At 36.9% G+C, this 26,947-nt stretch overlaps 1 protein-coding gene across 1 annotated transcript; it reads right to left on the bottom strand.

Moving 5' to 3' along the window:
* Positions 1-1,581: 1,581 nt before the first annotated feature.
* FBXO47 (F-box protein 47) lies at positions 1,582-25,540 on the bottom strand. Its single transcript, XM_058703912.1, has 11 exons — positions 25,357-25,540; positions 22,053-22,262; positions 21,528-21,698; positions 18,567-18,643; positions 16,740-16,817; positions 13,998-14,106; positions 7,662-7,838; positions 6,568-6,714; positions 5,762-5,904; positions 2,825-2,984; positions 1,582-2,174 (listed from the first exon to the last, which is right to left on the bottom strand). The coding sequence occupies exons 2-11, from the start codon at positions 22,234-22,236 to the stop codon at positions 2,062-2,064; spliced, it is 1,359 nt and encodes a 452-aa protein (XP_058559895.1). The 5' UTR covers positions 22,237-22,262; positions 25,357-25,540; the 3' UTR covers positions 1,582-2,061.
* Positions 25,541-26,947: the final 1,407 nt, after the last annotated feature.

Here is a 26,947-nt window from a genome sequence, read left to right as displayed (position 1 = left end):
ACAGCAGAGAACCTGATGTGGGGCTCAGACCCACGAAATGCGAGATCATGACCCGATCTGAAGTCAGACACTCAAATGAGTGAGCCACCCAGGTGCCCCTGGGTGAATTCTTAAAATGAGAGGAAGAAATTGAAACCAGGATAAAAGCAAGAACTTTGTTTCTGAATGAATATGCAAATGCTAAACTCTGGAGAAAAAATTCCGGCCACCAACGGAAGTATAGTTGGACCATCCATCAGAGAAAGATAGTTAATTTCTGACATTCCAGAAATGAAGGAAAGTGCTTTTGCTACTGAACTATAGTAAAATCTTGTTATCACAATTTATGCTTTCTCCAAAAATTTCACTCTTCCTCAATCCTATTAAATCTCTGAGTCCCTCTTGCCAAACACTTGAGAATTTCTCACAATTTACATCCCACTTTTATGGGTAATTTCTATATTTTCTAGTGTTCCTTTCCTTCATCAGCTGCAGAGGTGAGTTAAGTCAAGAGCTTAGAGAAACTAAGCCAGCATCCTTTCCAGGGGGAAGGGGTGTATCTTTAGCAGAAATAAAATGATCAAACCCAAAGAGAAGAAAATGGGAGGTCCGGGAAGGCTCCAGCATGATTTCAGCCCCGTGAGACACTATTAGTTTCTATTTTTTTTTTTTAAATTTTTTTTTTTCAACATTTTTTTAATTTATTTTTGGGACAGAGAGAGACAGAGCATGAACGGGGGAGGGGCAGAGAGAGAGGGAGACACAGAATCGGAAACAGGCTCCAGGCTCCGAGCCATCGGCCCAGAGCCTGACGCGGGGCTCGAACTCACGGACCGCGAGATCGTGACCTGGCTGAAGTCGGACGCTTAACCGACTGCGCCACCCAGGTGCCCCAGTTTCTATTTTAATAGTAAGAGTGGTGGTAGATGCCAGTTAGAGTGAAATAGTCCTGGAGCCTCTTGGAAACCATTTACTTGAACGAAAACCTCCCTCTCTCCAGGGTTGCTCTACCCATGTGTGCTTCCACTTTCCTTCAAGTCCTACTCTTTGGGAGGAAAGCTTTAGGAAGAAGTGCAAATTACTTGTGAAGATTGTTCTGGCAGTAGAATAAATGCTTTCTTTCATTTTATATTCTCCCTTACTTGCAACATTTTACTCTAATCTCTAGGAAGGAATAAAAGATGATTTAATTGGGGTGCCTGGGTGGCTCAGTCAGTTGAGCGTCTGACTTCCACTTAGGCCATGATCTCATGGTTCATGGGAGCCCCGCATTGGGCTCTGTGCTGACAGCTCAGAGCCTGAGGCCTGAATCAGATTCTGTGTCTCCCTCTCTCTCTGCCCCTCCCCCACTTGTGCTCTGTCTCTCTCTCAAAAATAAATAATTATTTAAAAAAAAGGCTATAGACTTTCCTCTATTTATAGATTTTTGTCTTAAAGAAGGAAGTATATATATATATATATATATATATATATTTATATTTATATATACAGACATACATATATATGCATGTGTATGTATACACACACTTTCTTTGGTTTTTGATCTGTTAGCTCATGCAAAACATGAACAAAATATATGTTCTTTGTAATCATATGCCAAAAGGTAGTAAAAAATGTGATTTATATCTATACATTCCAAAATATCATATTACAAATCTTCACAAAACATTTTAGGTTATGTCTACACAGTCTAAGCAAAGTGAACAGATACAAGCCATTTAGTGAATCTGAGTCATCTCTACCTATAAAACAGAATTTTCCCTTGCTTCAAACATCCACACATACAGGTTGGCCCCAGATTCTTGGATACTAATGCTCTATTTAGTTGGGTGTTAGGTTTATCAAAATCTGGAGGCACAGCTTGTTTTCCAGAGAAATCTCAATACATTCTTGGGGTTGTCTGTAATTTTTATATTAACAATGGTGTAAGTAGTTGCCTCTAAAATTCTATGGTTTTTGAGTTCTTAGGTTACTTAGGTGATAAAAAGTCCCGTGGATGCTGTTCTCTGAGTGTGGAAAAGTAGCACTCTTCTAATTGTTAGTTCAGTGAGGTATTCTCTAAATGCAAGGCTTTCTGAGTAGTTAGGTAGAAAGAGTATTCATGGTCAAATACAAGACCTCCTTATGGAAGTTAGCCTGAGCATGCACAAGATGGAACAGATTCAAAAAGCTTCTGTCATCTTCATCACGGTCTCCTGTATGCCACACAGGAATGGACAGCAGGGAAAAGAAAATCACAGTTAAATTTTTAAATATATGATTTATTCAGAACAAGATGTTCCAATTTTCCCTAATAATATGTAACAGAAGACTAGTTAGTTATCTTTACTAAGTCATACACTAACCACTGAAATCAGGGAGTTATATATGAGTACTGACTAAGAAGTAGAAGAAAAGGGTGCTGGTTCATGCTTTACTGCCTCTAACTATATGACTTTGGGCAAGTCAAGTAATTTCGCTAAGACTTAGTTTTCTCAACTGCAAAATAGGGTTGATTATCATATTGACTAGCTAATTAAACTATACAATAATATGTGTTGAAACTAAAAAATATGGGATATTATTATGATTATGATAGTTGGCAAGTTAACATTTTACTGTGCAAAACTGAAACAAGTTCCTTCTGGAGCAGACTCTTCAACCTGATGTTTTCCATTAAAATCCATACCAGAGTTAAAAAGTAGCAAAACCAGGGACTAAATATATCTCATGGAAAAACAAACCAAAAATGTCTGCTCCTTCTATTCTTAGTTTAGAAGTAAAAGTCTACACAGAATTATCTGTTTCAAGTGGAGATTAGAATGCATTTTATTCACACCTGTGTACCATCTACATGTACACTCACCAGACATAATTGACTGCAGCATTTCCATTATAACACAAGCAAATGCACTTGCCACACTCTGCAGAAAGTTATTTCTTTCCACCGGAGTGCCAAAGACTTTACAGACTTTTTGCATCATTTTAACCGCCCAATCCATGCAGTATAGTTCTTTCTCACACACCTGATTTAGATATAAAAAGAATTATGGTAAATCTTCATGTAAAGGAAACTGTAGAATTTTAAAATGGTACTAATAATAATGGTTTATGACTTCACATGATTTTATTCCACATAACATCATATTGAGTTTATAAGTGAGAAATGCTCTTACATTTAATTCTCCTTTGCTTTCAAATGGTACAATTTTAGTGGGAAAAAAGTGTGAGGTAAATAAAAGTTTTGCTCAAGATTATCACAGGGTATTATTTATTAATGTAAGAACTAACATTGCAAATAATTATTAAGCATATCAAAAATAAGACTTATGCTCATTCATTCAATCAGCAAATATTTACTGAGCAGATGCTAAGAGCTGGAGACACAATGGTTAAGCCATTAAGACAGGGCTTCTATTTTCCGGGAATCCAATAAGGGTGACAAACAGGCAATTTTAATAGGCAAGAGAACTATGGTATTATCAACTCTCTACCATAAGAGTTGTAGGGAGTATTTACCTCTCTATTATTTAAAAGATAAAACATTTAAAGTAAAGATTACATGTTAATAGTTAAGAGTAGCTGAAAGGACAAAGGTTTATTTACTAACATTCTAAATGGCCAACTTAAATCACATAGTCAAATAACACACAACAGGAAAATAAACCATATAGTAGTGTAACATTTAGTTATAATGTAAATCTGACAGGAAAGATTTGTGGACTGTGCACTGTGTAATAGGCACTGTTCCAGGCACTATGAAATTAATAAGCAACATAGTCCTGGACGTCAAAGAGCTTGCGATCATTTCTGGGAGATGACTTAGCCCACACATGCAATGGCTTATGACCACTGTTAGCAAATGAAGACAAAGAGAAGACAAATCTGACGCCATTTAGAGAAAATTAAGGATCAGAATTAAGATGTTTATCAGAGGTTTTGCAGGGAAGTCATCCTTAGTGACTCCCTCTTCATTCCACTTGCTACAGTGCTGCCAAAATAAACTTCCAAAGACTTAAAACTGATCATGTCACTCACCTTCCTAAAACTTTTCAGCAGCTCCTTATTAGAGGATGTGTTCAACCTCCACAGGATGGTTGACAAAGCCCTTCCTTACCTAGCCTCTCCCTTCCTATCTAACCTCACCTCCTCTTCCTCTGAACATTTTACTCCAGAAATAGTAATACTGAACTGCTTACAGTCCTTTGAATATAGCCAGGCAGTTCCATTTCTTTCTCCTTTTGAGGGAATCTGCTTAATTATTAAAATAAATATTTGCATTGCGAATTCAGTTAATTTATAGCTTTCTTCACAGTTTCACATTTTAAGAAGAGCCACAGAGGTTTCATTCATGTTTTAAGCAGTTGAGTTGGTAAAGATCCTGGTCTCCATTTCATAAGAAATGGATTACATTCAATTACTCCTCATAATAGTCAACTGGAAGACTATTCTTGCTGCTTTTGAAGCACTGGTGGGGTGGCATCTGTGATGGTAGCTAAATCAATGAGATTTTTATGTAATATGTGCAGGTACATGATTGAATAATTTGCAACGCCCCCCCTTCAATCTTCTGGCAAACTTCTATTCATTTTTAAAAACATATTTCTACTGGGATTGGGGAAGCCTTGTCTGTGCTCTATATTCACCCAATATTGGCTCCTCTCTGTTACCTATGTTACTATTTGTACATTATTTTTGTACTTATCACACTGAATTTATTTATAAATAAATAAACTGATACCTCTTAAAAGACCTTAAGCCGCTTTTTGTCAGAGATTTGTTCTGTTAATCTCCATAGTTTTTAATAGGTATTTTTTTTAATGTTTATTTATTTCGAGAGAGAGCAGAGACAGAGAGAGCACACACAAGCAGGGGAGGGGCAGAGAGAGAAGAGAGAGAGAAAATCCCAGCGTGGAGCCTGACACAGGTTTTGATCCCAGGAACCACAGGATCATGACCTGAGCTGAAACCAAGGGTCAGATGCCCAACTAACTAAGCCACCCAGGCTCCCCAATTTCCACAGTCTTAGAATATTACACAGTGTATGGCCCATAGTAAAACACTCAATTTGTGTTAAATGAATGCATATTAAATATATTTTTAATGTTTTATTTTGAAAAACATTTTAACTATACAAAGTGTAAATAATAGTATAATGAACCCCCAATATACATTCCCTAGCTTCAACAATCACCAATCTTGTCTCCTCTCTACTATCATTTACTTTTACATCCTCTCCCTGCTGCCCACTGATTATTTTGAAGCAAATCATAAAAAGTGCTTTTTTAGGGGTGCCTGAGTGGCTCGGGCGGTTGAGTGACTAGCTTCAGCTCAGGTCATGATCTCGCGGTTCACGAGTTCAATCCCTGCATCGGGCTCTGTGCTGACAGCTCAGAGCCTGGAGCCTGCTTTGGATTCTGTATCTCTCTTTCTCTCTGCCCCTCTCCTGATCATGCTCTCTCTCTCTCTCTCTCTCTCTCTCTCAAAAGGAAATAAATAACAGTAAAAATTTAAAAAAAGAAATAAAAAGCGCTTTTTGAAAATGGGACTTTAAAAAAAGAATATAATTTGGCAGAGTTGTATAATAACAATATAGACATGAAGTGGGGAGAAGTGACTATAAGGAATGTTTCCAAATATGATATTATATTACTATATTAAAATTTTTTTTAAGTATCAAAAAAATATATGCTTAAATACTTATTCTTTCAAAATGTTTTGAACATATTTCAGTTCCTTCAGGCCAGCTCCCTAGTAAGTAAACTGTAATGTTAACTTGCTAGAGAAAAACTTGTTTACTTACCAAAGCCAAAAAGACTATCAGCTTTGCCAATTCAATGGCCCGTCCATTCACAGCTTTACTAGCCATGAAAGTGAAACAGATGTTGTTCCCACTTAGGATTAGGAGACGTGCATTATTCTCTAGAAGCCATTCACGGGGAACCACTTTTATTAGAGGGAGAACAGTTATTTAGTGAAAAATTATATAATAGCTCTAGTAAACACCATTAAGAACATGCAATATTATATCACCTTGTTGGAAATACAACTAGTGCAAGGGAAAAGCTCAGAAAAAATGCTTTAGTTGTATAGCACTCAACTAGAGACAGAGATTATTGCCAAGTTATGGTGACTTTTACAAATGTTCTAGTAATATGGTCAAAGCATTTCTCCTACATATAGATCAAAAGGCATGATAGTCTAATTCTGTGTAAGGAAAGAAATCTTATAAACTTTAGAATCCGAAGAATTCTGCAAGAATGGGAAAAATTGTTTTCCTTTTCCTTGCCAATAGGAGAGGGCTTTCTTCTTACACGGCCTAGGAGGGTGTTTGTGAGGATTTACAAAATGGGAATGATTGAGCTATAATTAAATTCGTGAAACTTTCAAACAGTAATGGTAATAATATATGTATTGGCAAGTGGAGGAAAGTACATTGATGATATGCGTTCTCTTCAAACATAATGTCAAACTCTTTAAATATTTTAGAACATTTAGTGATCTCGAATAGGTAATTCATTTATTACCCACAGAATTATCCTTACAATTTTATAACCATATTCTGAGAATACATTTCTATTATTCTATGTGGTAAATATGTATTTTTACCTGATAGTTCATCTACAAGACTGATAACATCATCTGCTGTCCATTCTTTCGTGCCTGTGTCATATAGTAATTTAATGGCATCAGCCAAACCTTTCAGACTGGATTCATCTGTAGGTTCTTCTATCATTTTCTGCCAAACCACCTGTCCTAGATAATTGAAACAAAAACTAGGCTATGACAGAATAGTTGGATTTATGATAAAGACTTCATGGATTGTTTAGAAAGGAAATTGGATTGCATAATGGAATCCCATTGCTTATATATGCTACTTTCATTTTAACTTTCATAATGAAAGTCAATTTTGATAACAGTCTAAGTTTGAATGTCTCTGGATGACGTGATGAAGCATAGGAACAATAGCTAAATGAAGTAAAGGTAGTTTCGCCAAGCAGAATAGTGCTTCTAGTTCAAAGATAATGCTATTCCTGTAACAGAAATTGTAGTAAATGATGTAATCTTAGTAAAATCATGTCAAATCTATTGATGTCCTTCTCAAAGGAGAGCATGCTGTATCTGAGTATCTTTCAAACATTTATACCAAAACACAGTAATCCAGTCAGTTTTTGATTATTTATCTATGACCAATTTGCTTTGTGAATTACACAGAACAAAATTTTATCCCAGATTGGCTTCCTGTTCCTATTCAGTGTACTTTAAACTAGTTACTTCCTGACAGAGACAATGTGAGACAAAGAACTGCACGCTAATATTAACGTTAACCTAAGCAAAACTTAACTAGAAAGGCAAAATTTCAAATAATCATATTATGCACCCAAAACATCAATTTCAACGACTACTGTGCTTTACAGGCATTATGAGTCCCCTCCAGCAGCAAACATAATCTTGAGTTAAGGTAATGTTTAGAAATAAAAAGTAGTGATTTTTAGGTATACCAAAGATGATTGGAATATATTTGGTAATGGCCTGCAGTCTTAAGTTATGCATAAGCCAATGTAGTGTACATCTATGAAATCATGAAACACAGTATAGTCAATAGGAATGATGAAACTGAGCAGGTACAAAAAGATATGCTTCCTAAAGTAAAAGTAATTAACCAGTTTTGTAACATACATTCCTGAAAAATGGATGCTCACCATCTTGAGGAGATATTGGTCCAAAGATGATATATAATAATCTTGCCTGATTCACCATTGGCCATGGTTTTAATATACGCGTCAACCAAAAAGCAGAATCACTTTGATGTATCCAGTGATCAAGCAGGACGCTCCTACAGAACAGTCTGATCCTTAACTCTAGTTTTCGAGCACTTCCTATGAAGACAAAAGAATTGTAAACCATTCTTCCTAGAAAGGCTGATGTGCATATTGGACAGGTCAGTGATAGACATTTGTAACATGCTTTGTACTGAAAGTGCTATTTCATTTTCCTCTGTAAAAATTTTAGATTATCAAGGGACTATTATTTATTTATTTATTAAAAAAATTTTTTTAATGTTTTTATTTATTTTTGAGACAGAAAGAGACAGAGCATGAGCACGGGAGGGGCAGAGAGAGAGGGAGACACAGAATCCGAAGCAGGCTCCAGGCTCCGAGCTGTCGGCACAGAGCCCGACGCGGGGCTCGAACTCATGGACCGTGAGATCATGACCTGAGCTGAAGTGGGACGCCTAACAGAATGAGCCACCCAGGTGCCCCAAGGGACTATTTTTTAAACAATTTTATTGAGATATACTTTACACACCATACAATTGAGTGGCTTTTAGTATATTCACAGATATGTACAGCCAGCACCAAGCCAATTTTAGAATCTTTCATCACCTCAAAAAGAAATCCTGTTCTTTTAGCTATCACCCCCCCCCCCCCATTATTTACCACCCCTAGCCTTAAGCAACAATAATCAACCCTCTGTCTCTAAAGCCTTCCTCTTTCTGGACTTTCATATGAATGAAATCATATAGTATGTGGTCTTTGTAACTGGCTTCTTTCACTTAGCATGTTTTTTTTTTAAAAGCACATTTTTATTACAGCAATATATAAAGCAAGTAACTTTAAGTGTTCATAACTACAATACCTGGCATGTTTTTAAGGTTCATCCATGTTATGGCATCTATCAGTACTTCCTTCATTTTTTTTTTTTTTTTGCCAAATAATATTCCATTGCATAGATATACCTCATTTTGTTTATCCATTCACCCATTGATGGACATTTGGGTTGTTTCTACCTTTCGGCTATTATAACATTTGTGTACCAGTTTCTGTGTGGACATATGTTTTCATTTCTCTTGGGAAATACCTAGGAGTGGAATTTCTGGGTCATCTAGAAACGCTACGTTTAATCATTTGAGGAACTGCCAGACTGCTTTTTCCAAAATGGCTGTACCATGTTACATCCCAAACAGCAATGTATGAGGTTCCAATTTTTCCACATTCTCGCCAACATTTGTTATTATTTGACTTTTTGATTCTAGCCATTCTGGTGGGTATGAAGTGGAATCTTCTGTTTGTTTTTTAAACAGACTTATTGAGGGGCGCCTGGGTGGCTCAGTCGGTTAAGCGTCCAACTTCGGCTCAGGTCACGATCTCGCGGTATGTGGGTTCGAGCCCCGCGTCGGGCTCTGTGCTGACTGCTCAGAGCCTGGAGCCTGTTTCAGATTCTGTGTCTCCCTCTCTCTCTGACCCTCCCCCGTTCATGCTCTGTCTCTCTCTGTCTCAAAAATAAATAAATGTTGGGGCGCCTGGGTGGCGCAGTCGGTTAAGCATCCGACTTCAGCCAGGTCACGATCTCGCGGTCCGTGAGTTCGAGCCCCGCGTCGGGCTCTGGGCTGATGGCTCGGAGCCTGGAGCCTGCTTCCGATTCTGTGTCTCCCTCTCTCTCTGACCCTCCCCCATTCATGCTCTGTCTCTCTGTCTCAAAAATAAATAAACGTTAAAAAAAAAATTAAAAAAATAAATAAATAAATAAATAAATAAATGTTAAAAAAAAAAAAATTAAAAAAAAAAATAAACAGACTTATTGAAATATATATAATTTACATACCATATAATTCACCCATTTAAAGTATATAATTCAATAGTTTATAATCTATCATATTATTGGGGTGCCTGGCTAGTCGGAAGAGCATGAGACTCTTGATCTTGGGGTCATGGGTTTGTAACCTATGTTGAGTGTAGAGGTTACTTAAATAAACTTTAAAAATCTATTATGTTATTAATTTTTAAAAATTGTGGTAAATATATATATTTATTTATATGTATATAAATATATATAACATAGTGTTTGCCATCTTAACCATTTTAAAGTGTATAATACAATGGCCTCAATTACATTCACAATATTGTTCCACCATCATAACTGTTTATTTCCAGAACTCTTTATCACCTCAAACAAACTCTATAACCATTTAAGCAATAGCTCCAATTTCCCTCTGCCCCCAGTTCCTAATAACCTCTAATCTGCTTTCTGTTTTTATGAATTTGCCTGTTTAAGGTACCTCATTTAAGTGGAATCACAAAATCTGTCCTTTTGTGTCTGACTTATTTCACTTAGCATGCTTTCTAAGTTCATCCATTTTAGCATGGATCAAGACTTCATTTCCTCTTATGGTTGAAAAATATTCCATTGTATGAATATACCACATTTTGTTTATCCATTCATCTGTTCAACACTTGGGTTGTTCCCACTTTTTGGATTTTGTGAATAATGCTGTGGTGAACATTGGCATACATGTATCTTTCCAAGTCCCAGCTTTCAATACCTAGGAGTGGAATTGCTTGGTCATATGATAAATCTATGTTTAGCTTTTTGAGGAATGGTCAAGCTTGTCTTCCATAGTGGTGGCACCATTTTACATTTTTATACAATTTATGATCTATTTACTTATAGATAAGACAAGTATAAGTGGAAAGTCTACCAACGATCTAAGGCCGTATGAAGTATGTACTTCCTAATGTGTTAAGCCACGTAATATAGATGTGTAGGTGTCAGAGATCACTGAAGGCCTGGGGATCAGGAAAGGCTTTACAGAGGAAAGTCAGGTAAGTTGGGTCTTAAAAAATGAGGAGAGGGGCGCCTGGGTGGCTCAGTTGGCTGAGCGTCTGACTTCAGCTCAGGTCATGATCTCACAGTCCATGGGTTCGAGCCCCACGTTGGGCTCTGTGCTGACAGCTCAGAGCCTGGAGTCTGCTTCAGATTCTGTGTCTCCCTCTCTCTCTGCCCCTCCTCCACTCATGCTCTGTCTCTCTGTCTCAGAAATAAAAACATTTAAAAAAAGGAGGAGAGATGGTATTTCAGAAAAAAAAAAAGAGAATGAATAAAAGATATGAAGTGGAAATGTTTAAGAGATGTGTGAGACACAGTGAGTAGAGTGAGAAGCCTACTCTATGTCAAACAAATACAGAGAATAGTGGGGAATAAGTTTGCAAAAGTGGGGTGGGATTAGAATGTAAAGGCCAGTATAAAAAGTTTGGACTTTATTTTGAAGACATTAGGGAGCCAGTGAAAGTTTTTGATCAAGGAAGGGACATGATAAATTAATTTTGTTATTGTTTCATTGGGCTTCTAATCTGCTTTTTTGATCCATAATTTGTGTCATAATGAAATATCTCAAACTGTCAGAAAAAGCAGAGATACTACAAAAATACTGTGTACCAATCACGTAGCTTTGTTAAAGCTTTACTTTTTGCTATATTTGCTTCAGATTTTTAAAATAAATAAAACATTATAGGTACAGTTACAGCTCCTTGTATATCACTCCCAATCCCCTTGCCCTTTATCCTCAGAGGTGATCACCATCTTGAATTTGGGTTTTGACCCTCTTGTACCTAGTCAACATTCTCCGGAAAAATAAAACAAACAGGGTGTGTATATATACACAGAGAAGAATTTATTCTGAGAAACTGGCTCATGAGATTGTTGAGGTTTGGCAATCCAAAATCGGCAGGATATGCTGGCAGACTAGAGAACAGAGAATAGTTGCAGTTCAAGTCCAAAGGCAGTCTGCTGGCAGAATTTTATCTTGCTTGGGAAGGTCAGTCTTTTTCTACTAAGGCCTTCAAGTGATAGATGAGGGTAATCTGTTTATTCAAAGTCTACTGCTTAGTGTGGAGGTTCCTCAGAAAATTAAAAATAGACCTACCCTATGACCCAGCAATAGCACTGCTAGGAATTTATCCAAGGGATACAGGAGTACTGATGCATAGGGGCACTTGTACCCCAATGTTTATAGCAGCACTCTCAACAATAGCCAAATTATGGAAAGAGCCTAAATGTCCATCAACTGATGAATGGATAAAGAAATTGTGGTTTATATACACAATGGAATACTACGTGGCAATGAGAAAAAATGAAATATGGCCTTTTGTAGCAACGTGGATGGAACTGGAGAGTGTGATGCTAAGTGAAATAAGCCATACAGAGAAAGACAGATACCATATGGTTTCACTCTTATGTGGATCCTGAGAAACGTAACAGAAACCCATGGGGGAGGGGAAGGGAAAAAAAAAAAAAAAAAAAAGAGGTTAGAGTGGGAGAGAGCCAAAGCATAAGAGACTGTTAAAAACTGAGAACAAACTGAGGGTTGATGGGGGGTGGGAGGGAGGGCAGGGTGGGTGATGGGTATTGAGGAGGGCACCTTTTGGGATGAGCACTGGGTGTTGTATGGAAACCAATTTGACAGTAAATTTCATATATTAAAAAATAAATAAATAAATAAATAAATAAATAAAAAAACAACAAAGTCTACTGCTTAAATGTTAATTTCATCTAAGAAATAATTTCAGAGAAATGTCTAGAATAATGTTTGACCAAATATCTGGGTACTGTGGCCTAGCCATGTGGACACTCAAACTTAATTATCACATTTCCCAACTATGTTCTTATACTTTTCTTTTTTTACATTTTTTAAACGTTTATTTATTTTTGATAGAGAGACAGAATGAAAGCAGGGGAGAGGCAGAGAGAGAGGGAGACACAGAATCTGAAGCAGGCTCCAGGCTCTGAGCTGTTAGCACAGAGCCCGATGCCGGGCTCGAACTCACGAACTGTGAGATCATGAACTAAGCTGAAGTTGGATGCTTAACTGACTGAGCCACCCAGGCGCCCCTGTTCTTATACTTAAAAAAAAAAATTTTTTTTAACGTTTATTTTTGAGGGGGGAGAGAGACAGAGATAGAGTGCGAATGGGGGAGGAGCAGAGAGAGAAGGAGACACAGAATCTGAAGCAGGCTCCAGGCTCTGAGCTGTTAGCACAGAGCCTGACACGGGGCTTGAACCCACAAACCGTGAGATCAAGACCTGAGCCAAAGTCAGAGGCCTAACTGACTGAGCCACCAGGCACTCCTGTTCTTACACTTTTTAATACATGTATGTTACCATAAAGAATATATAGAATTATTTTACATGTTTTTAATTTGTATATAAATAGTATTATATTGAAAATATCCTTTGGTTACCTTTTTCTCAAATTATATTTTAAGATTTATCCATACATTTTAACTACTCATTAATACATTTTAACTACTAATGGATTTCATTGTATGAATACTTTATTTATTTATCCATTCACCTGACAATGGGCATTTAGATTGTTTGCAGTTTTTCATGGTTCCATACTGTATAAGAATGTTCATTCTTATACATGTCTCCTTATGCACACTGTGGGAGTGTCTCCCAGTGATATTGCTAGATTGTAGGATTCCATAATTTTAAAAATATGAAATATTTCATATATATACACAAAGGTTTAAATAATGCTATAACAAACACCTTTGTATCCTCCATCCAGACCTAAGGAATAAAATATCAATACAATTAAGCCCTGAGTACTTCTTTCTCTAATCACATGCCATATTTGCTTCACAGTTTAATTCAGTGTTTATCATTCCCTTACATTTCTTTGTCCTTTTACTACATATGGATGTCATGATTTACTTTTTTAAGTTTATTTTTATTTATTTGGAGAGAGAGATAGCGAGCAAGTAGGGGAGGGGCAGAGAGGGAGACAATATCCCAAACAGGCTTTGCTCTGTCAGTGCAGAGCTTGATACGGGGCTCAAACTCATGAACCCTGAGAGCATGACCTGAGCTGAAGTCAAGAGTTGGAGGCTTAACCGACTGAGCCAACCAGGTGCCCCTGTCATGATTTACTTTTAAATACATTTTTGAACTCTGCTCTTTTTTTTCCTATTTAAAAAAATTTTTTAACGTTTATTCATTTTTGAGAGACAGGGCACGAGTGGGTGGGGGGAGGTCGGTGGAGGGGCATGGAGGGGCAGGGAGACACAGAATCTGAAGCTGACTCCAGGCTCTGAGCTGTCAGCACATGATCCATGAGATTGAACTCATGATCCATGAGATCATGACCTGAGCCGATGTTGGACGCTAGGCTGACTGAGCCTCTCAGGCAAGGTGCCCTCCTTTTTTCCCCCTATTTTAATATCTGTAATAATACTGATTAATTGTAGTTTTTTTACCTGGTTTGCTGCAGACAACAGTCTGCATCTTCCGGGAGAGATCAGTCAGCTCACATAAGAAGTTATACACACGATGGCACTCGAGTTCATCCCAACCTGCTGTTAAGGTCTGAGAATAATAAAATAAAGGAAATATTGTAGATGTTCAGACCATCAAATCAAAATGTAAGTCACTACTGCCTTATGAACATAATAGCTGTATCATATGATTGAGGTGATGTGTAATTTTTATCCACTATGGAATATTTAATAAGAAAATTTATATAAACAAATCCTAGAAATGCTCCAAAATCCAGTTTCTTTTTGGTTGTAAAGGGAGTATCCTTTCAGAGAACTTTCAAATGGTACTGAATCCTGAACTCTGACAGTATGAGTAAAATAACAAAGCCAAAACCCTAGAACACAGCATTAGCTATCTGACTCACAACATACTGTTGTTTAGTTTTAGACTTCAGCAGAATCCCTTTAATCTCCTCTAGTTATCATTTATGATATTACATACAAGTGATAATGATTTCATTTTAATATGACAGTTATGACTATTTATTAATGACATTTTGATGTGAACAAGCAAACATTTTTATTAGGACAGAGTTCAATAATTATCATTGAACAAACCATAATGTAAAGTTATACATATATGAAAAGGAAATTCAAACGGTATACCACTACAGTTAGATTCTCAAAAGGTTGACTACTCATACAAATTTTTCTTAAAATAGTTGAACTGGATTTTAGTAGTTTAAAAATTAATCTCATTTTCTCTGGAAGGACGTAGAAGAAACTGCTAACAACGGTTACTTCTGTTGAAGGGAACTTGGTAGATAAGGGACAGGCCTTGTTGGGAGATTTACTTTTCACTTTATACAATTTTGTACCTTTTGAATTTTATCTGCATATATGTGTTTATATTACCTATCCCCACCCCCTCTCCCAAAGCAAAAGTCTATCTTAAAAGAGGGATAGTAAGAGGAACTAGGCCCCTGGAATCTGGGCAGGCAGATGGTGGCTGGGAGGCTGGGATATAGAGCAAGATTGTTATAAACATTGTAAGGTCGTTTAAGTTTTAAATAAGTTATTACAGCTGATCTTTGAACAAGGCAGGGGTTGGGGCACTGACACCCCCTCACAGTCGAAAATCCACATATAGATTTTGGTTCTCCCAAAACTTAACTACTAATAGTCTACTGTTGATCACAAGCCTTACCAATAACATAGTCAATTGACATATATTTTGTATGTTATATGTATTGTATACTGTATTTTTACAATGAAGTGAGAAAAAAAACGTTATTCAGAAAATCATAAAGGGGTGCCTGGGTGGCTCAGTCGGTTAAGCATCCAACTTTGGCTCAGGTCACAATCTCAGGGTTCTTGAGTTTGAGCCCCACACAGGCTCTCTGCTGACAGTGCAAGGCCTGCTTCAGATCCTCTGTTTCCCTCTCTCTCTACCCCTCCTCTGATCTCTCTCTCTCTCTCTCTCAAAAAGAAAAAGAAAATAAGAAAGAGGTAATACATTTATAGTACTATACTGATTTATTGAAAAACATCTGTCTATAAGTAGACCTGGACAGTTCAAACCTGTGTTGTTCAAGGATAAACTGTACATTTAAACTACTTAAAACAATGTAATAGATTAATAATATATCATTAATATTGAATAACGTTAAATAATAGTATTGTTATCTTCTTTGTTTATAATAAAAGATTAGTCAAAAACTTTTATTTTTTTTTTTTAATTTTTTAACGTTTTATTTATTTTTGAGACAGGGAGAGACAGAGCATGAACGGGGGAGGGTCAGAGAGAGGGAGACACAGAATCTGAAACAGGCTCCAGGCTCTGAGCTGTCAGCACAGAGCCCGACGCGGGGCTCGAACTCACAAACCGCGAGATCATGGCCTGAGCTGAAGTCGGACACTTAGCCGACTGAGCCACCCAGGCGCCCCTGTCAAAAACTTTTAAAATCATGTAGTTTTATTTCTTTTTTTTATCAACTTAATTGAGATATAATTGACATTAACATTGTGTAGGTCAAAGGTGTACCGTGTAGTGATTTTATATATGTATATATTGCAAAATAATTACAATAATTAACACATCTATCATCTCCCAAAGTTACAATTTTTTTCACTTCTAAAATCACATTTTTAAAAATGTTTATTTATTTTTGAGAGAGAGAGAGAGAGAGACAGGGTGCAAGTGGGGGAGGGGCAGAGAGAGAAGGAAACACAGAATCCAAAGCAGGCTCCAGGCTCTGAGCTGTCAGCACAGAGCTGATGCAGGGCTCAAATTCACAAACTGCGAGATCATCTGAACCGAAGTCTGACACTTAACCGACTGAGCCACCCAGGCACCCCTAAAATCACATTTTAAATAACTAGCTCAAGACTAAAACTTCATTACACACACACACACACACACACACACACACACACACGCATGCACACTCCACCCCACAAGATTACTAGTCTTTACAATTGGCTGGAAATGTCAAGGATATTGGTATGGAGCAAATAAATATTAAATGTTCTTACCATTGAGAAATTCAAGGAAAAAATCTGAGGTGGCACACTATTAGATTAACACATCCTCAGATCTTTATATTTTGTTCTCTTCTAGATTATTTTTATTAACCTACAGAAAGCTAGATTACATGCTCTACTTGTTAACATTTCGAAAAGCATTCCTTTTCTTCTTCTTTCATGAAATGTACCTATAAAAAATAAATTTTAAAAATGTACCTGCAAAAACATGCCATAACATGGTAATCCTAAACATTGGATAGGGGCTGCACAGCCATTGAATTTAAAACAGGAAACCTGTAAAGAAACAACTATTAATTCCTCTTTTTTTTTTTTTTTTTTTTTTTTTTTTATTTATTTTTGGGACAGAGAGAGACAGAGCATGAACGGGGGAGGGGCAGAGAGAGAGGGAGACACAGAATTGGAAACAGGCTCCAGGCTCCGAGCCATCAGCCCAGAGCCTGACGCGGGGCTCGAACTCACGGACCGCGAGATCGTGACCTGGCTGAAGTCGGACGCTTAACCGACTGCGCCACCCAGGCGCCCCTTAATTCCTCTTTTTCAATGGAACTGTACAATGATTGGACATTCAAATTTAATGGAAATATGCAGGAGTTTTTCAGTATTGAAAATAATTAAAACACTAAATAACTAATTAGCATTGTGTTATATAGGTGGGATCTCAAAAGAAGTATAAACAGAGTCCATCTTCAAGTTCATAATTTATTTAGAATAAAATACATGCACATGAAATTATTTTGATAATTCAGGTTAGAATACATATAAATGTTAAAATGACCAAATATACACTGTATCAGATATTGTGAAAGCAGAAACAAGATAAATTTGATCAAAACAGCTTTTGAAGGATGTGAAAAAAGCACTGTCTTAGAGTAAGATGCAAATATAATGAATGGAAAAGACAGGTGAGGGAAATGATAAAGACAAAATTTTATAGAGGTAGGATAAAAAGGTTTATATGGAAATAAAGATATGACATGCTTAATTGGGCTCAATGTAGTAGAAGTAAGGTTGCATCATCAGGGAGAACCCTAAATATGGACTTTGGACTTTATCTTGCCGAAATTGAGTAACCACCAAAAGATTTTTAAGCAAGAAAATTAACTTGATGAAAGGGATACTTTAGGAAGAATGTCTTGATTCAACATACAGAATGTCCTAGGAAGTGAAGAAATAGATGGCAGAAAGATCATCTGAGAAGCTGCTGCAATAATATAGATCTGAACTTCATGCAAATGCCAACATGAAAAAAGCTGATGCATCAGAAATAGTTTGCATACTATTGAGTGTAGAACTGAACCGCAGCATTGGATGTATATTTGAGTTTGTATAATGAAATTCAAAAGCTTATACAGAGATTATGCCTAAACACACTGATACATATTTCCAAGTCATAAATTATCATAAAAGTTTTATTATTTTAATATTAAAAACACTTTCCTATTTTTTGAAAATTTAAACAGTAAGAAATGATTTCATTTTAATAAAATACATAAATCACCACTTTAAAACATCCTCAGGATTCTCATGTAGGGTAAAAATACGTTTATACTCTGATAAGCTTAACAAACTTGAATGATGTTCTTAGTTATGTAAAAATATTATTTTATGGGGTGCCTGGGTAGCTCAGTTGATTAAGCATCTGAGTCTTGATTTTGGCTCAGGTCATGATCTCATGGTTCGTGGGACTGAGCCCCACATCAGGCTTTGCGCTGACAGTGCAGAGCCTGCTTGGGACCTCTCTCTCCCTCTGCCTCTCTCCCCTGCTCATTCTCTCTCTCTCCCTCTCGAAACAAACAAACAAACAAATATTTAAAACATTGTTATATGATAAATGAAAGACTACTGCATTTTGGTGGTTTATAATCTCTGGATATTTGGTATTAGATCATCATCAATCAGTTTTTAGTACTAACTTATGAAATTCTACTAATTGAAGATGGATCTAAAATGAGTGTAAGACATTCATTAAAATATCTTTACTGGAAACCAAGATTATGAACTAATTAAGAAGTGTGATCTTACTTCTGCCAGTATCCTGTGAATGTACTTTAGTCTTTCCCTTGTGGGTAGCAGCAATGTACATCTTTTAAACAGCAGACCTGAGAAAGTAAAGAGACACATGAAAAAAAAAAAAAAAAAGATAACAATGCAATTAATTTAAGAGTACCTATAAAGCACAGCATAACATTTCCTGAAAGTCAAGTATGGTATATCACAGTAGACTGTGAGCTGACATGGTTCTGAAGAGGAAGTTTGGGAGCAAGAGTATATGGTATTTACCAAGTAACTCTGATGTCTACTAAGTGGCATAAAATCTTACAAAACATTATGAAATTGATATTATAAGACAGATACGGAAACTATTTAGACTTAAAAAGATACAATAACAGACACGAAGATACACTAGTGGAACTTTATATTATCTTTATTCTCAAGAACAGATTCCAATAGTTCTTGAAATTAACATCATGTTCACAAAGGGAAATGTTTTAAGAGTCGTTAACGTAAAACATGGGAAGGATGAAAAAAGGGATTTTGTATTCCTTTCTCCAGATAAAAAAATTTTTAAAGCATTAAGTACTTAAAATTTCAGAGGTTAGAAGTTATTTTCACTCACAGAAAGTATCCAGTTTGGATGAAATATCCATTTCTTCCTTCAAAGATATCCTTATATGGGGCTTATATGTTAAGAATGTATAGAATTTTGTATTCAGATATTTTAAAAAAGAAAAAAAACCTCTTCAATTTCCCAGTGAGATATGTAACTTGAACTACAGTGACAGTGTATGATTTGTTTCCTGTAACTTTATGTGTTCTGTTTTCCTAAAATGGCAATGCACTGTTAACATTCCTATAAGGGCAATGTTGTCCTTACACTAAAAATAAGATACATGGTAGGAAAATATATATCTGAATATCATGAATTTCTCCATTTTTATCTTCTCTGCATTTACTTTTTAACACATATAATAACTGCTTTATATAATTTTGTAGAATCTATGGGAATCCAATTTATTTTTAGAAGTTGCTATGTTTGGGTAACACATGACCAGAATTGAGTTTGAAATATAAACCCTTCTTATTTTTGTACATAAAAAGACATTTTCAGTGCTTGGTTTTTAAGCTGAGTTCTTTTTCTTTTCATGTTTTGGCATCCAGTTCCATGGCATAGCATAGCTGGGGAATTGTAAGCTATAATTGTATGTTGGTTGCTTTTTCTAATGTAAAACTCCTATTTTTAAGGATTGCAATTTACCATAAAAACCAGTACTGGCTGGCTTATTTATTTTTTTTTAACACAGGTGCTCTGCTATACCCTTTAGAGGCCAACTTTTAAAATTTCTTCCCACTAAAATAGAATCAGATGTAATGTTCTTTTCACACTGGCCATCTGCTCTGTTTTGTATGAAGAAGCAAATTAAAATTTATGATTTTCAGAGCACAGAATTCTGAAAATGTTATTTTGATGTCTGAAAACAAGAACAGATCAGATAGGAATGGCAACATGAGAAAATGGTAGGTACATCAAATTTACCTAAAGAATAAGTCATAAGCCAGGTGTCTGCACCAAAATTAAATGGAAGGTTGAAATCATTACGTGAATAAAACTGTTTTTAAAAGCTGGCTATTAAGATCAATACATATTTGTATTTTTCCACTGAATTATCCATATAATTATCTTAAGGCTGTTTTGCTTATTTGAGTGACTAAGTCTTGGTCATGGAGAAAAAAATTCTTTCAGATCAAAACCAAAAAAATAAGCTCTTTCACCACACCACTTGTTCTGTAACTAAGGATGTTTGGAAAAGGATATTTACAATGACAAGTAGCAAAAAGCCATTGCTATATTCTGTTACAGGCTTTACTAAGTCTAATCATAAATACCGAAACCAGTAACACTGCAATCAGATTACATACCTTTCATTTACTCTTATTAAATACACTTATCAAATACACTTTTATGTATTTACACAGGTGTATAATCTTAAAGCTAGGCATCCTTGGGCTACTAAAAGATAATAATCACTGAACTATTATACCTTAATTTAAAACCTGAAACATCATCTTAATTTTTTTTATTTTTTTAATGTTTACTTTTTAGAAAAAGAAAGAGAGACAGAGTGTGAATGGGAGAGGAACAGAGAGAGAGGGAGACACAGAATCCAAAGCAGGCTCCAGGCTCTGAGCTGTCAGCACAGAGCCTGACATGGGGCTCGAACGCACAAACTATGAGATCATGACCTGAGCCGAAGTGGGACACTTAACCAATTGAACCACCCAGGTATCTCATTAATTTTTGGTTTTATTGCCAAACTTTGGTTAATTACAAGGTAGTTTCATAATTAAACTGGTGTCACTAGTCAAGTCAAAATTAGAATTTTATTTCAGCACTCTGAGAGAGAATAAAATCAATGAATAGGATGAAAGACATAAACAACTATAAATCAAGGGAAGAAATTATAATTTCCTTTGATAAGGTTAATTTATTATAGCATAATGATTTATTAGTAAATGTGTAGAGTACCTTAAAAAACACATTGTTTCTGATAAGAGAATAAGTGATTTTCCACAACATTTCTAAGGACTATAGATTATGGTTAAAAGAGAAAAGAGGTTTCGAGATAAAACTCATTAGATACACAGGAAGTAAAGCATAGAAAATACATCAGTTTCCTAAACTGATAAGCCACCTTATCAGGTTACTTATCACTTATCAGTGACTGATAAGTCACAAAGGTGACATTGTATGGACATGAAATCACAAGGACTGATACTTTACATTAAAGTGCATTCTCTCATCTTCAAAGATAAGTATAAGAGACTATTATGGGAAAGTCCTCACACTGAAGGGTAAAAGCATCATAGCAATTGGCACATCTTAAGAAATACCCCATTTCCCACAGGCCTTACAGAATTGTTTAATAAAATCCCCTTAATTAAGTGTAGTTCTTTACTTGTTACAATTCTCATTACATAAATTACCTAGAGATCTGTAATGTTCCAGTATGGCAGAGTCTTGTCTCTTGCTAGGCAGCTCAAGGTTATGAAAATCCTGTAGTAAAAGTCTTTTGCTTCCTGATGAGGTTGAGATATAATTAATAATGTGCTGGCTGACTGTTTTGGACACCATGCTTAGCATGCTGATATCCTTCACTACCAAAAGAAATATATATACATACATATAAATGGCTTAATTATAAGGATAGCACTATTATACAATCTTAACTTATAATCTTTAAATTGTTTGAAATCTACCGCTCAATGAATTGGAAATATTTAGGGATGTAACCGTCAAGTTACCATGTTATTATACTTAGAGACATGCTTTAAAGAGTTTGAGTGTCGTACTGTCTTCATTGTACCCCTTGCCTAACAATGATGAAAATTTAGAAAATAAACATAATGTAAATACCATTAATATTCTAGCAGGGCCTAAGATGATAAACTAGTTCTTGGGAAAAAATATTCAAGTGTCTATATAACCTACTCATAGTCCCCAGACCTCACCTGACAAATATCTTAAGATTATTTGGAATATTTCCAATGGCAAGGCTTTAAAATTTCCAAGTGTTGATAAGGGCTGAGATTCTGAGCCAAGGGTATCGGAAAAATAGCTGTTGGGTCGACGATTACTACGTCTGTATTTCTGGTTGGGAATCAAAGTGAAACTGGTATTTATTCTAGATGCCATCCTCTTTCTTATCTCATGAATTGATCCTGGTTAGAAAAATAAAATATAAGAGACAAAGAAGAAAGGAGATTATAGCAATGAAGAGCTGTTCTTTTAAAATGAATTTGACACTTTGATGGGCAATAGCTGTCTATTTACAAATCTTTTTTTTTTCCTTAAGTGATCTCTACTCCCATTGTGGGGCTTGAACTCATGACCACGAGATCAAGAGTTACATGCTCTACCAAGTGAGTCAGCCAGGCGCCCCTCTATTTACAAACATTTTAATATAATATCCAATTTATGGAGTTCCCCCCAGTAGAGTCTATTTATTCATTTCACACGATATGAAATGTTTAAAAATCTTTTCCCCCTTAGCCAAATATTCTAGATAAAGAATTTTAGTAGAATAAGAAACACGTATTTGGGTAAGATATAGTCTAAGAAAAGAAATATGCAAAAATTTGAAAAAGTAAAAGATCTGACACAAAAAACCAATATAACAAATTCAAAAAATTCAATATCTGTCCGTTAGTATGTTGCTTTCACAATCTTTACATTCTTTTTTTTTTTTAATTTTTTTCAACATTTTTTATTTATTTTTGGGACAGAGAGAGACAGAGCACGAACGGGGGAGGGGCAGAGAGAGAGGGAGACACAGAATTGGAAACAGGCTCCAGGCTCCGAGCCATCAGCCCAGAGCCTGACGCGGGGCTCGAACTCACGGACCGCAAGATCGTGACCTGGCTGAAGTCGGACGCTTAACCGACTGCGCCACCCAGGCGCCCCTCAATCTTTACATTCTAAAAAGAAATCAAAATATCAATGTAGCTTTAAAATTTTGTAGTAAAGTCTTTCAATGTTTTTAAAACTGAGTACTAACATTTTCTTTTGTTGGAAATAGTAAAAATAAAGAGAGAAGAAATAGAAATTTTAGGGGCACCTGGGTGGCTTAGTTGGTTAAATGTCCAATGAAGTCTTGGTTTCAGCTCAGGTTATAATCTCTCACTTCGTGAGTTCAAGCCCTGCATTGGGCTCTACGCTAACAGTGTGGGGCCTGCTGGGGATTCTGTCTCTCTCCCCCCCTCCCTACCTCTCCCCCCACTCGCTCTCTCTCTCTGAAAATAAATAAACTTAAAAAAAAAAAAAAGAAAGTCTAAGTTTAGAGCTTTTAAAAGTTACCAGCTCTAACAGATTAAGAAGATTGCATTACTATTACCAATTAGGTAGTGTTTAACACAAATAAGCAGTAAAATTAAAGTCTTGTAAAATTAATAAGACTAGAAAAAATAAATGAGCAATGATTTTCCTCTTAATTCCACTTTTGGTTAATGTTAGTTACTTATAAGGTTTAGGAAGGGCCTATACAACTTGATTTCAAAAATGAGCATTTCTTCTATAATTTACTTACACCGAGAACATTATTTAAAAAAAAAATATTCATAACATGCAGTGACTTTGTGTCACTACTGCTCTCAGAAAACACAGTCTTTTGTATATACACACACAGGTATATGTACAGATGCATAACTACAACTCCAATCTAAGGCTCTCTGTCTCTGAAGTAACGACTGAGACATTTCATCAGAGTTACAAATACATCTGACCAAATGCATTTCCTCCTTTTGTCACAAAATTGCCAAAATCACATTGTTACGTATTCCTCTAAGAGGTTACTTATAGCAACTTAAAATCAGTTACATTTGAAAACATGGCCAATAAGTGTAGTTCTTAGTGAAAAGCATACTGAGGCCCTCCTTTAAAAACATACCATAGCACCTTGCTTTAGCATTCCACGAGCATTGAAATTAGAAGAGATTTCAAAATACTCGTTAAAATTACAGAAGTAACATACTGTATTGTCTAAAGTTTACAAAATACAGCAAAACAAAAAGACCATTAAATTCACTTATAAACACTTTTGTTTATATCATCCCAGAATTATATATTTAATAACATATGTATAACATATAACACATACATTATATATATTATGTATATGTGTTATATATACACATATATAATATATACATATATAATACATATACACATATAATATACACACATATATAATACATATACATATATAATATATATATTATATACATATATATTACATATACACATATAATATATATATACACACATATATATTATATATATACATACACATATATATTATATATGTATGTATGTTCCTAACAAAACAGGGATCACCGTTCATATTATTTTGTAATCTGGGTTTTTTTTTCAATTGCAATTGTAAGTGAAACTAATTTCCTTCCATACCAACAGATACTTCTACAAGTATAGATATTTTAAAGGCTGCATGCAAATCCACCAAATGGAAGAATCTTCATTTATTTAATCCGCGAGGTTGTTTTTCACTTCTCACAGTATGCGATTTCTAAAATTCTAAACCTGGCCTAGGACTTGTCCTGCCCCTGAGGAACGTGTCAAGTGGGACTTGGGTGGGGCCTGCGGGCTCTTCAGGGCCTCGCCGAACACCTGAGACCCAGTGGTTGACTCTGAGTCAACCACCGAGCGTGTGTACTTAAACCTCTGAGGATTAAAACGCAGTGGGCCCATTCTTTCAAAACCGAAGTCTCCCCTTACAATTCCTTGCTTCTCCTCACTCAGACCTGGAGGCTTCTGGGGCAGGGGGAGGGCGGGGAAGCGGGCTTTCCAGAAAATCCTAAAGGTGTAATCCAAACTACTTCCGGTTCCCCCCCCCAACCCCACCCCCCGTATCCCTCAAGAGAATGAGAATCACTGCCCGAAATAATAGTAATAAAATGTTTCGACGCCTCTGTTCCAGCCCGCTCGTTTTGGACTGCGAGAGGCTTTGAGCGCCTTCTTGGCTGAATTTCCCCCCCGCCCCCGCTTTCGGAGAAAACCGTCCCACAGCAATTCGCCGCGATTTCTGTTTTGTTTTAACCTAACAAACCCTAGAAGAGACCCGCCACATCTGCAGGGGCATTGGCTCCAAACACCTCAGAGAGGTAAACCAGGGAGGCCATAAAGGAGAAACTGGCCGACAGAAGAGTCAAACCACATGGCGATGCATTTTTTACCCCCTTCAGTCCACGAGAAGATGAAACCATCCCAAGTAAGTACTGGGGGGAAAAAATCTCTTTTTACCACAGATTTTGACAGTTTTCCGGCTAAGGAATCACAGGCAAATGGGATTTAGTTGGTCTGCCCCACCATCCTCAAATTTCTTAATGTTTAAAAAAAAAAGTATCTCCTCAAGGTTTTCCCGCCGGGTAGACGACGGGTTCAGCTCCGGTCGGCTCCGGAGTTGCGTTCCCGCCTCCCAGGCGCCCCTGTCGCCTCAAGAATATTTTAGAATCCTCCCAGGAGCCCCAGCGGGAAGGAAGCCCCGCCCCCTCACGAATAGCAAGAAGCCCCTCCTCCCTCATGAATATTTTAGAACCCTCTCAGGAGCCCCCGCGGGAAGGAGACTCCGCCTCCTCATGAATAGTAAAAGCTCCGGCAGGCATAGTGCCCTCCCACTTCATGAATAATTTACGAGGATGTAGTCCACGGAGCCCGAAAGGAGGCCAAAGCCACCCTTTGCTCCAAGCTGAAGACAGGAAGGGGTGGAGCCGTTAGAATCTGGGGGAGGGGAGGGTGCAAACGAAGAGCCCCAACCTGGCCCGCCACGCATCTCCTCCAAACCACTTCCTTTCCCTTCAGCCTAGTTCTGAGCCCATTTTTGTTCCCATTGCCCCCACCCCAGTAGGGTAAGTTACAAGAGCTTTGATCAAAACTTCTGTTGGAAGAAACCTCCAAACATTCCTTTTTAAATCTATCTGGGTGCCTAGAATCAAAGGAGGATTTGTGCCTCCAGCCTCCCAAGATGGAGTCCAAGACAGATCTTACTAGCTTGCCCCTCTTCCTTTGAAAATGAAGTTTACATTCATTTATTCATTCATTCAATAGCTATTTATTAAAGCCTACTCTGGGCCAGTTACTGGAGTAGGCCGTAGGGATACAACAGAGAACAAGACACATACGTTTTCCTGCCTTACTGGAACTTACTAGTTTAATGGGAAAGATCACATAAACAGTGTTATGGAGGAAATAAGGCAAGGTGGTATGGGGGGGGGGGGCTGCCTACTTTAGATGGATTGGTCAGGAAGGTCCCTTTGAGGAGGTTATACTTTGAGAACTAGTGGAGGAGAAGGAGCCAGTCAGGCAAAGGGATGGGGGGCAAAGGGAAAAGCAAGAAAGATTTTGGTACATTGCAGGAATTTGTCACGCTGCCTGGCTGAGTTTAGTGAGCAAATAGGAGAGTAGCATCATGGAGACCATGGAGAGGTAAGCACAGATGGGGGTGTGTAGAACCTTACATAAAGGCCTTAAAAGAAGCTTATTTTAGAAGCCCTGTAGGGGACCTACTCCTCTTATAGCCCACATCCTTCACTGAAATAAAATACATAAATGACTACATAAAGATTGACTTTATATTTAACATTAGTTGGCATATTGTTATATTTTTTTTTTTTCAACATTTTTAATTTATTTTTGGGACAGAGAGAGACAGAGCATGAACGGGGGAGGGGCAGAGAGAGAGGGAGACACAGAATCGGAAACAGGCTCCAGGCTCCGAGCCATCAGCCCAGAGCCTGACGCGGGGCTCGAACTCACGGACCGCGAGATCGTGACCTGGCTGAAGTCGGACGCTTAACCGACTGCGCCACCCAGGCGCCCCTTGCATATTGTTATA

Source organism: Neofelis nebulosa, chromosome 16 (assembly GCF_028018385.1).
Source record: "Neofelis nebulosa isolate mNeoNeb1 chromosome 16, mNeoNeb1.pri, whole genome shotgun sequence".
Classification (NCBI taxonomy): domain Eukaryota; kingdom Metazoa; phylum Chordata; class Mammalia; order Carnivora; family Felidae; genus Neofelis; species Neofelis nebulosa.
This window is presented reverse-complemented; position numbering and strand designations above follow the sequence as displayed.